At 41.4% G+C, this 12462-nt stretch overlaps 1 protein-coding gene across 7 annotated transcripts in view; it reads left to right on the top strand.

Moving 5' to 3' along the window:
• HIVEP1 (HIVEP zinc finger 1) overlaps positions 1-12462 on the top strand; it is a 128701-nt gene that overhangs the window by 84336 nt on the left and 31903 nt on the right. For all 7 annotated transcript variants that reach the window (XM_039549719.1, XM_039549713.1, XM_039549714.1 and 4 more), the window contains one exon: positions 5206-11168. In XM_039549719.1, the coding sequence (XP_039405653.1) occupies positions 5206-11168 (5963 nt within the window). The remainder of the gene's footprint in view (positions 1-5205; positions 11169-12462) is intronic.

Below are 12462 nucleotides of genomic sequence, written 5' to 3'. Positions count from 1 at the left end.
CTTAAAATCAAGCATGGCACTTGTGTTAATCTTGTTCAAACCTTTGCGTTGACTTCTTGGCTGTGAACGTTTTCATAGTTGTGTGGGTTGGTTATGTAATCAAGCTTTTGTTGTTTGGGAAAAAATGTAATTCTAGGAAAAATATTTATGGCAGTACTAACATGTAGGAAGCAGTATGAAGCTAAAAAGTAATTTATTAAAAAATGAACATTTATTTATTCCTTGCGGCATTTTAGTGTGAGTTCTGGTGGCCTTACGTTTGCCAGCAAGACTTATTCCATTATTTCATAATTATTTTCTTTATTTATTCATGGAAAGAGACCCAGTGAGGTGATTCATGGTTGCTTTTGATAGTTTTGGTGAAATCAAAATTAAACGGTATATAAAGCTTAGCTTAAATCAGAATAAGATCCTTAGTAAGAGCGTCTCTCTTTTGAGACCCCTTCCATCTTCGGATCACTAGCGTTGTCAGGTGTCAGAGTAACCTCTTAGCCGTTCATTTAAGACATCAATTAGTAGTTGAAGACTTTCAGAAGAGACTTGGTCTTACTTGCAGTGCCCTGGGAGCCGAAGTTCAGATTAAGAGCTAAAGATCAGGCACTTGGGTTTGAAAGTTCGGTCTTTGTATGGGAGCCAACAGTGATTTTTTAGATTCTATAACATAAAGTGAGTGCATGAGATTAAAATTATGCTGCTCACTGGACTGCAGGGATAGATAGTGGTTGCTTGCACCATGTTCACAGGGTGGCACTGAGGGAGAAGGGAGTGGAGCCCTTCCTCGGTTCCCTCTTACTCTCTTTTCTTCAAGTGCAAGCCTGTAGCTCTATTAGAAGGGAGAGAAAGAGAGTGGGTGTTATAATAACATGTAGGCTTTGAGACAGGCAGTTCTGGAAGTTACTTAAACAAAACCATTGAGATAATTTTGTCAAGACACTGTCTGGTTCACCAGTAAGTGCTTTGGAAGAAAAAATCAGATCACTTATAACTTCTCTTATTTGCTGCGTGAGTTACTCTGCAGCTTGCTATCTACACCATCACACCTGTGTTCTTTTGTTCTATCTCCTATGCATAGATCAAAGTGCATCAGAGAATTTGTCAGTGAACAAAGTCCTGTTTAGAAACATCAGCTTTTTCTTGTCATGTTTTGAGTCCAGAATTCATACCAAAGCAAAAGAATTAAGTGGAGAATCTTGAGAGCAGGCAGAACAAAGCCAACTAGACAAAGCACGAAAGAGATGCTCTGGTGTCCCTGGGATGTGAAAAGCGAGGTACTGAGCACAGTGGCATTGTCCCCTCTTCTCCTAGCCTGGGTAACTTAATCCTATTTGATGTAATACAGCTTATGAGAAAGATTCTTTTTAGACATCTGATTGAGGTGACAGCAGTTCTCAACAGTACCACTTCACCACCAGAGGAAAAGGGGAATTACCACTGAATGATGAGAATGGCTGGATGATTGCAGAGGGAGTGAGCAGAGCACATGGAGTGGCAGGGAGAGAAAGAAAAGCAGATCAACTTCATATTTTTTCTCCACATGAGGATGTTTTTGTGTTCTTTTTGTTCAGTGTCAGTTTGTGGATGTGGGTACACTGACAGCCCTGGCAAATCATCACACTCCTGAAAGTTGCAAGGCAGAGGAGTGTTTAGCATTTGGGGACTGAGGCTTTCTGCCGTTTTTGTTGATGCCTCTAGAAATATTGATGCAGTTGACCTTCATGCAATCATGTAGCTGTAGATTAAGAAATGTGCAGTGGAATATCTTCAACATAAACTGAGAATACAAAGCAAAGGCTTGTACAAAAAGAGTGACAAAGTGAAGCAAAGTTGTCGGTAATTCCATTTTTCCTCCGGATATGCCAGAAATTTGGTTGTTAGCAAACATTAGGTGAATATTTCCATTAAGAATAATAATAAGGATTTCTAAATTATCCAGGAGTAGGGTAGAACAAAGGACTTAAACAATTTTTAAGCCATGTAAAGCCATTGTCAAGAAAGTGCATTTTACAAGATTTTATAGACAGGTACACTAAAGCAATTCTGTGACTCCATCTCTGGGATCACAAAACATGTAGCAGCAGAAAGACAAATAAGAAATTAGTTCTCATTATTTCTGTAGAGTGGAATTTTATTGGTCTAGAAGCAGCACAATTAGTGATCGTGAAGACTGGAAAAAAGTACTATTTCTATATGTATGCAATGTATAACTTGCCTTTGTTTGTTCTTTTTTCTTTTCTTTTTAACTTCCCAAACAATTTTTATGCTTTGGCATGTGTTGAACAGCATTTTAAAAAGTAAAGCAGTAAAGAGATCATGGAAAATTCTGATCTTGTTAATCATAGTGAATTAATCTTTTTAACTGCTTGGTTGATAGAGATGCATTTTTACTTCCTTTAAGGCTTTCGTAGGCCACATTATATCTGTCAGCTGTGTTGGTTTCCAGTTCACCAGTACATGGTGTAGGTTGAGTATCCTTGTTCTTTGGCACTGCATGGTTGAAACCCAGAAACAGTAGCTTTGAATATTCCGAGATAAGAGGAAGCACCACATCATTTGATTGTTCAGTTGCTGCAGTATGAAACACCTTAGTCTTTTGTGTGTGCATTTGCTTGGATGTTTGCAATTCATGGCACTCTTACTTTCCTAGCTCTGTAATGTGCCCAGCTCTTCCCCTAGCACCCTGCTACAAACACTGGCAGTATGATTGGTGTGGAGCCGTGATTGTGACAGCATGAAAGCTACAGTGTGTGCATAAAAGGAACCAAATCACTTATGCTCAATTAACGTGGCCATGTTTCAGAGAGATCACCAAGCCATGGCTAAAAGCACGCTTGTGTATAATTACCTTGCTATTTTCTCTTTGATTTGTGTAAAACGGGTTTTTGTTGTTATTGAAGAAAAAGCAGTTGCAGTAGACTATGAATTGTAAAGAATTCACCGTTAGTATTATCAATGGTAACCTATTAGTGTAAGTCACTATTAAACTGTGAAGCAATGGAAAGTACAAAACATTGTGATGGAAGACTGCTCAGCTTTGAATATGTTAAATCCAGCCTAATAGGAATAGGTTTTGATGATACAGCAATAAATCCAAAGTTCATTTAAAGGTTAAGTGAACAATTACCACAGAAATTTCTTTCTGGATGTCCAAGAGGAGCACAACGTTACCAGAACTAGGATTTGGAGCCGGTAGTTCTGGCAAGGGATTCAAGCATCTCTTTTTTGGGACTGCTGAATGTGACAAAACAGACTCTTACTCTTCATAGGTAAGGTTTCTCTAGTACGGCTGGGAGAGGAATGGGTCAGGTTCTTCCACATTTGCAATGAATTATGTGTGCTGTGGTTTCACCCCAGCCAGCAGCCGAGACTCCATAATTCCCATTCTAGCCACTGTAAAGAAAGTTAACTCTACCCCAGCCAAAACCAGCACATTGTGTGATGTGTAGTCTTTAATCTTTGTTTGCAGGGTAATCTGAATATCCATTCACCCTAACTGAATATATATGTATAATTAAGTTGGCGTTGAGGCAGAAATTAGATTTTGGAATTCCAAGTATCTGGCATTAGCACACATCCCAGCTGGGTTGTGCTGTGGCATGGAGAAAACGTAATGTCTTTGCTTTTTTTCCCCTCCTGGTCACTTTGCATTCTCTTCTGCTAGTCAAGCTTTAGTCATTGCCTGGATTTCCTCTACATGGAGCAGGAATTTCACTCTGGATTCGTCAGCTACAGTATGTCTTGTCAGATGCACACGATGCACTGGCTTTCCTCCCACCACAGAATGGAATCCAGGTGGTGTTTCTGCAAGAGGATAGTCCCTGTGCCACTCCAAGGGGCCATAGGGTTGATGGGTACTGGGAAGTCTGAGCTTTCTCCACTTGCCTCCTTGTGAAGTTTACTGTGAGAGTTTCATCCCTTTATACATGGTCTTGAGGCTGTTCTTTACCTAGAAGTGCACATAAACCTCTCTTCCTGAGTTACCCGTGCTGGAAAAACTGCATGGGGTTACTCAGTGTGGCTTCCCAAAATATGTGTGTCTGAACCTTCCAAGAGCAATCAGCCCTCCACTCACATCAGATTCCTCCTTTGCTTTTAATAATGGCAGTCAGACGAGTAGGGGTTTCACTAACAGCCTGATGAAGGAATTGTTAATGCTTAAAAAAATCAATTTACCTCCATTTAATATTTCGCTTCCTCTGTGCTACCAGTGATGCTAGCTGAGGCAGTGGCTATGACTGTGTCTATGTTAGGATAGAAGTAAAAAAAAAAAAAAAAATTAACTGATAGATTATCATACATTTGAGGTTGACAAAGGTGTGTAACTTGGGTATCCACTGAAAAAAAAGCTTCTGTGTTTCAACACTGAAATTCGGTCTATATGTGTTTTTTGTTATAGATGGAATTGGACTGTCTACAAATATAAGTGCTTGCTACAAAATTATTCTGCTGAATAATGCTCCAATTCGTTTGCTGTTCCCTGCCCCCCTGAAACTCTGCATGCATATCTGCTTAAAATCAGCAACAAGTGTAGCTAGTAATGAAATAATTCAAATTTAGTTTATTTTGTTTCATGATGCACAAATATAAAGTCATTTAAGTGTGACTGATTTTATTCATCCACAGTAGTTGCTCATCTGAAATGCTATTGAAATTCAGTAATTGGAGCTCTGAAATACAGTATTTGACAGATGGTGTGGGTGGTTGTGCCATTTCCATGATAAATCTACTTACAAATATAACCATGAGGAAGTTGTGTTCATTCCTTGACTACAGGAACATATAGATGGAAAAAGTGACAAACATGACATATGTGTCTTGCTTCTTCATTTGCCTCCTGTAATGATTTGAATTCTTAAACTAGTGCAAGAGGGAGGCTTCTTTTACTTATCTGAAAAGGAGTTGCTAAAATATTCCTTCAGTAGCCTTCCTTTTCTTACATTTCCTTTGAAGCTTTTCCTATAGTGAATTACTTTTATAATGTCTTCAAGCATCAGTTAGAAAGCATTGCTCATTTTAGATGAAAACAAGATCGATCTTCTCTAAGATACATTTACTGTTAAAAGAAAATGTTGGAGGCTGGAGAGACGGACAGTCCTGTTGCCCCAGGGCTTACTGTTGAAACTTAGAGATGGTAAAATGGTATAAATAAAAAATATACTGCATTATCCAGTTTGAATATTCTTTTTTATTCTCTTTGTGTTTTAACAGAAATCACAGATGCTGGTACTAGAGGAACCCAAGATACAATTAAGGGTGTGAAAAGAAAAAAGATTGTGTCTGAAAACCATCTTAAAAAAATACCAAAATCGCCTTTGAGGAGCCCTGCTGAAGCCAAGGTTAAGCAAAATGTAGACCCTTCACCGCTGAAAGCTCTTCCGGATGCCTCTGAACATGCCACAGCACAGGGTCACCTGCCTGTGCAAAATGGAAATCAATGTACCAAACAAAATGGGGGAGCACTTAGTGGTGAGATAAGTGTTGAAACAACCAAATCTGAGACATCAATGCAGACAAAGCTTTCATTGACACATCAATCCTTAGATTTGTGTAAACAGGCAGCGGGGGATACTGATGCAAACCAACTGAACTCAGCAGAGAGGAAGCCTCCCTCAAACTCCTCATCAAGTAATACAAAGACTGACAGTAATGAATGTATTAATTTTGTTGATTGCAGTACATCATCCCCATGTACTCGTACTGCATTCGATGTCTTACTAAAAGCTATGGAGCCTGAACTGAACACCTTAGCACAAGAGTGCCCCCCTTATGGGATGCAAATAGAGAAACTGAGACCAAATAAAACTGTAAGCACCTCTTCTAGTCTCACGTCCAATACAATAAGTGTCCAAAATCAGTCTGCTTTGTCACAGCAGGAGTTTGCAGCTGGACCTCACTATTACCCATGTACACTGAATAATGTGCATGTAGCAACAACGGCCAAAACTGGACAAGCACAAGGCCAATCAGTTTCTCATTCACAAGACCTTATTACTAAAACCAGTCAGCAAAATCACCAGGTTGTTATGTGTCCAAGTTTAACTAGGTCTCTGGTGCAACAGCAGAGTCAAGAAAACCCCAAGCTCCAGAAGATCTACAGCATAGCAGTAACTTCGTCTGTCGTTCACACCTCATCTTCCACTGTAACTCAGGTTTTTTCTCAAAACCCCTTAGTAGCTAGTTCATCTTCACCATTGTCAATTAACACATCGAGTTCAACACACTTGTCTATAGGTCCCATGTATAATTCAGCCCAGATAGCATCAGTTGTAAACCATGGTGTAGAACAAATATGTAGCCTCTTGAAAGACCAGAAGCCTAAAAAGCTAGGGAAGTACGTCTGTGAGTATTGCAATCGGGCCTGTGCCAAGCCCAGTGTTCTCCAAAAGCACATCCGATCCCATACTGGAGAGCGACCGTATCCTTGCGTGACGTGTGGGTTTTCATTTAAAACCAAAAGCAATCTCTACAAGCACAAAAAATCTCATGCACATACTGTCAAACTTGGACTTGTCCCACAACCAGATTCAGGTGGCCTCTTCTTATCTCATGACTCAGATAAAGCACTTAGCATTCATTCAGATGTGGAAGAAAGTGGTGAAAGTGAAGATGAAGGCACTGCAGATGAAAGACAAGATGATCAAGAGCTGGAACCTGCACAATTAGTGAAAGTCATTTCAAGTGCAGAAACATTGCAGAAAGGAAGCCCTATTCCATTAAGCAGCCCAGACTGTATACAAGGTGACTCTTCGTTACATGATGCAGAACCTCAAGTAAGGGCAGCTTTACCAAAAGTAGTAGTTCATCCTGTAAATGTTTCTCCATTGAGGGCCGATAGCCCAAAAGTGACAGAGCCAGCACCTGAGCTTGCTGCTGCACAGAGAAAAGGAGATTCTAAAGTCACAACTCTTCAGTCAAATTTAACACATACAGCCTCATTCAAGGAGAATGACATAAAGCAGCATCAGAAAGTAGAGGCAGGCCTGTTAGAGGAACAGCCGGGTTCTACAGGAGGACCAGTGCATGCTCAGCTCCAGAGACAACAGGCAACTGATGGTTCTCAAGATCAGCAAGGAAAATGTCTTTTGAGCCCTAGAAGTTTGGGTAGTACTGATTCCGGTTATTTCTCTCGTTCTGAAAGCGCCGATCAAACAATGAGCCCTCCAGCTCCTTTTGTAAGAGGATTGTTGACGTCTGAGAAAGATCCAAATAAAAATCTTCCCTGTGTACCACGAGCAAGTGGCGTGGTAGCATCGGTGGTACAAACTGTTTGTGCTGAAAAAAATCTTATTCTCTCTGGCCAAATGCGACCTCCCTTGGCAACAAAAACTCTTGAGGAGCGTATCTCAAAGTTAATTTCTGATAATGAAGCTGTTGTGGATGACAAACAGTTAGATAGTGTGAAACCAAGAAGAACATCTCTTTCAAGAAGAGGAAGCATAGATTCACCAAAATCCTACATATTTAAGGATTCTTTCCAGTTTGATTTAAAGCCTATGGGAAGAAGAACTAGCTCAAGCTCTGATATACCAAAGTCTCCTTTCACACCCACTGAGAAATCAAAGCAAGTTTTTCTTCTTTCTGTACCATCCCTCGACTGTTTACCTATAACACGAAGTAATTCCATGCCTACCACCAGTTACTCAGCAGTACCTCCTAATGTAATACCTCCCTCTCATCCCCTTCGAGGAAGCCAGTCATTTGATGATAAAATTGGCTCTTTATACGATGACGTTTTTGTGTCAGGACCTGCTACTCCACTGAACCAAAGCGGACATCCTCGGACCCTGGTTAGACAGGCAGCAATAGAAGATTCTTCTACTGGTGAAAGCCAAGGTTTTGGACCAGTGAGATCTGTAGAAGAAAGTTATCTGGGGTGTAATTTATCAAATGAATCCTTATTGCAAAGGAGCAAATCCCTGGCACAGGGATCGAATTTAGAAAAAACAAAGAAGTCCCCTCAGGTGCGAGGAACAATGTTTGAATGTGAAACCTGCAGGAACAGATATAGAAAACTGGAAAATTTTGAAAATCATAAGAAATTTTATTGTTCAGAGTTGCATGGACCTAAAACTAAAGCAGCAGTCCGAGAGCCTGAGCACAAAACTGCTCCAAACAGTACACAGCCTCAAATTCTACACTACAGAGTCACAACATCAACTGGTGTCTGGGAGCAGACACCCCAGATAAGGAAAAGAAGGAAAATGAAAAGTGTTGGTGATGATGATGACCCACAGCAAAATGATACAAGCATACCATCAAAGAACACAGAAGGCCAAAGCAAGCCAGCAAATTCTTCCAGTCTGTCAAAACACAGTGCAACAACTGTGGTAGGATCACAACAACCAAGCAAACTTCTGCTTCAGAATTCCCAAATTCAGCTTGTGGCTCGTGGCACAGATCAGACTACTGAGCCAAAGATGGCTCCACTCATTGAAAAGCAGGCAAGTTCAGCTGTGCAAGAAAAGGTGGAGTTGAAAAGGCAAGGGACTGGCATTTCAGTAATACAGCACACCAATTCACTGAGCAGAAACAGCTCATTTGAGAAATCAGAGTCATTCGAAAGAGTATCACCAGTTTCTTCTCAAGAGCCCAACAAGGCTGCAAAGCACCGCTCTTCTAATACAGTTGTAATCCAAGAAGACAGACACTCTCATCTGAGCACTCCCCAGCATCACCAACCCTTGTCGTCAGAACCGCCTAGAGGGGAGGTTCAGGAAAGCCAATTAGTTTCTAATGAGAGAAGTGTGCCACCTCAGCCATCAAGACTTGTTCGCCAGCATAACATCCAGGTTCCTGAAATACTGGTCACAGAAGAACCAGACAGAGACCAAGAAAACCCATGCAGCGACCCAGAAAAGACAGAAAGGTTTAACTGGCCACAACGCAGTGAAACGCTGTCAAAATTGCCAACAGAAAAGCTTCCACCAAAGAAGAAGAGAATTCGCTTGGCTGAAATGGAACATTCATCTGCTGAATCAAGCATTGACTCCACACTTTCCAGAAGCCTAAGTCGGGAGAGTAGCTTGTCTCATGCCTCCAGTTTCTCAACTTCACTTGATAAAGATGAAACTTTGAAGGCTGAGAACCCTTCCAAAGCAGAGCCTGTTAGTAAGTCATCAGAATTCCTCATGATTCCTGCTGGTTCACACGCACTGGCAGTCCCTGGACCTCATTACCGGGAAATGAGACGTGCTGCCTCAGAGCAAATCAGCTGCACACAGCCCTCGATGGAGGTTGTGGACTACAGGAGTAAGTCTTTTGACTGTGGAAGCATGTCTCCATCAAAACCTGTCCCACTCATAGAGGTAGCCACTCCAAAAGTATCATCTGCAAATGGAGCTGCTGGACACGTGCCTCTGCTAGAAAGGAGGAGGGGGCCTTTTATAAGACAAATATCTTTAAATATTGCTCCAGAAAATCAACAGCCTCAAGTGAAATCGACTTCTTCATTGCAGGCAGCTCATGCCACAGATGTGCCCACAGTGCCATTGCACAGGCTGCAGACCTCTGGCAAATCCTCGGTGGAGTTTCCTTCAAATACTCAGCATTCACAGGCTAACTCCAGGCCTCATTCAGCAATTCAGAATTGTAATCCTGTTAGCCTGTCTTCAGCTCAACAGCCTTTAGATCACATGTTGAATAATCAAGGCCAGCCATCCTTGACTCATCAGCCTTCCCAGCCATCTACTAAAACATCAGCCCAAGGGGAGCAAGCAAGCAAAGCAAGCAAGCAAGCAAACTCGCTTTCTTGTCATCCTGATGAAAAAAAGGACTGTTTTGCTCCAAAGTATCAACTTCAAGTTAAAACATTACATATAGGTCAACCTTACTCTTCTAAATTGCTGAAAAATACTTTATCAACTCAGACTGGTCCAAGTCAAGTTGTAGTGGACCAGAATGCATCCTCCTTTGAAGTGCAGACAAAGCTCTTGGACACATCTAATCCATACTCTGTGCCTCCTCTAAAGCAAATTGTTCCTAATAACTGCAGCAGTCAGATACATCAGATTCCTCCTTTTGTGGTTCCCGTCCGTATTCAGAGCAGTATGCCATCCTATGGCTTCGCAACTGTTACACCCCTGCCTCACATTTTAGTGACCCAGGATCAGGGAAATCAGTCCATCTGCAAAACAAATGTTGGGACAGTGCCAACTCTTGAAGGCAAAACTCAGCTGCCAAAATCTCACAAAGATCATCAGAGGACTTTGCCAAATTCATTTGAATTTGAAAATTCACCACCAGAAAGTGGAACCAGAAACTCACCTTTGTCAAGTTCTTCAAATATCATTCAGAAAGTGCCAGTTAGCGGACTCTTCCCTCAACCAGAAGTTACAGCTTCAAGTAAACGAATGCTTTCCCCAGCAAACAGTTTAGATATTGCCATGGAAAAACAGCAAAAACGTGTTAAAGATGAGAGTGGAGCTGCTTGTATGACAGATGCTAGACCATCGCATTCACTGAACATTAGATCTAATGACCCTACTAGTAAGCAAAAGAAACCAGTTCTGGTAAGACAGGTTTGCACCACAGAGCCTCTTGAAAATCACCTCTTGGATCCTGATGATGTAACACAGAATGAAAAAAGCAGCAAGGCCAGTACTTCAGATCTTCCTGACCATCAATCATCTGACACTGGGGTTTCAGAAACCCTAAAGAAGTCACCAGAATCTGAAGACCTTAAGTCTTCCACATCACCGGTGTTTGTAGTTAGGAAACCTTCTGAATTGTCTCCAGTCAATAGCCAGAGTTCTCTTCTCAAGGCTGTAAGCAGCAGCCAAGAGAGAAGGTCCCCAAGTAACAGTAATGAGAGCAACCACATCAGCAGCCCGGGCCAAGCAAAGCCTGTAGCAACACTGGCTGTGATGAATGCAGGAGAAATGCAGAGATTGTCGTTTCCAAGCCTCAAGACCACAACGAATTTCACCTGGTGTTACCTCATGAAGAGAAAACCGTTGCATCTGCTGCAAAATGATCAAAAAATCTCTGCCTATTCTACATGGACCATTAGTCCCAATAACCCAAATCCACTCGGCTTGTCAACAAAGGTAGCTCTCTCCCTCCTCAATTCCAAACAAAAAGTTGAAAAACCACTGTACACTCTGGCAAGAACTACACACCCCAGATCTGATGTATTGGTCTATTCAAGCAAGTGGAAAAACAGCTTGACCAAGGTACTTATGCTATGTTTGATGTATGCTGATCATTTACAGAGGATTTGCTTTGGAAATTATGCTGCTTCATATTTTAGAGAATGTAATATGCCTGAGACATACCATATATATGCTTATTTATTCTAATTATGCTGGATCAAACTGCTAAAAAGATCTTAAGTAATTCAATTAAGAAACCTGTACATAAGAATTTATCCGTTTTTTATGGAAATTAGTTCCTGGGTTTAAATCTGTGTACTGAGTGTTTATTGTGGCAGAAATGTGTTTGGCTATTTTTTTGCCTTGCAAAGAGTAAAACAAAATAAGTCTGATAAAATACTTTTTAAAACACTTTTAACTTAAATTAATTTAAGATCATAATTGCATATTGTGCCTTAAAAGTCAGCAGGTATTTTGTGCTTACAAAAGAGTGCTCAGCTTGAACAGGTGTCCATGGATACACCATGAAAACAGTTTTCACCATCGCTGATCATCTAATTCTGAGAGGAACAGTATGCCATTTCCCTTTCTCCCACCTAGGTTAATCAGTGGTGTGAAATAATGACAAAAATAGAGACATTTTAAACAAAACTGCCACTGCCATAAAACCACTGACAACTTCTTGGATTGGTATGGCTCCAAAGGTAACATTAAGTCTTGTGCTGAGGAATGTAGTCCAGGCAAAGGTTGTGACCCATGTGAAAAATCACATCATTCCAGAGCCCAGAGTGGCAGAGCAAAATAGTCTCTTGTTACTTCCTTAGCTGTCTCAGGGCTGCACAGATGTGATCAGGACTTTACTTGCTGGACAGTTTTCTTATGGACAGGACCAAAGCTGTTCTGGTTTGGACTGGATTTGATGTTCCTTAGTGATTGAAATGCCTGTGTGTGTGGGTGAAGGTGGCTGTTAGCCCCGCATTATGGCAGCAGGTGTCTGTGTCTCTGTAATAGACCCAGTAGTGGGTTTTATTGTCCCATCTACTGAAGTTGTAAAGCTCTCTGAAGCGTGCAGCACGGTTTCACACTTTTCCTTCCTCTGTGCTGCAAATGCCATGTCAAACACATTGGAGCTGGCAAAAACAGGGCATTAGCCCAGACCTCCCTTTCTCCATGATCCTTCAGGGTGTGGAAATGGTTTGGCACGGGGCTAAAGCGACTGTAACTTGTGCTACTGCCATCAGCAAAACGTCACAGACATTGGAATTCGGGGTCCATAGGGCAGCAGTCACTCTAGAGGAGACATGCCACAGCCTTGGGAAAAGACCCCTATTTGTGTGGGTGTTGAGGGACAGAAACTGCTGCTGTCAGAGATCAC

Source organism: Corvus cornix, chromosome 2, assembly GCF_000738735.6.
Source record: "Corvus cornix cornix isolate S_Up_H32 chromosome 2, ASM73873v5, whole genome shotgun sequence".
NCBI classification, from domain to species: Eukaryota; Metazoa; Chordata; class Aves; order Passeriformes; family Corvidae; genus Corvus; species Corvus cornix.
Note: the sequence above shows the minus strand (reverse complement) of the source record. Positions and strands in the feature narration are given on the sequence as shown.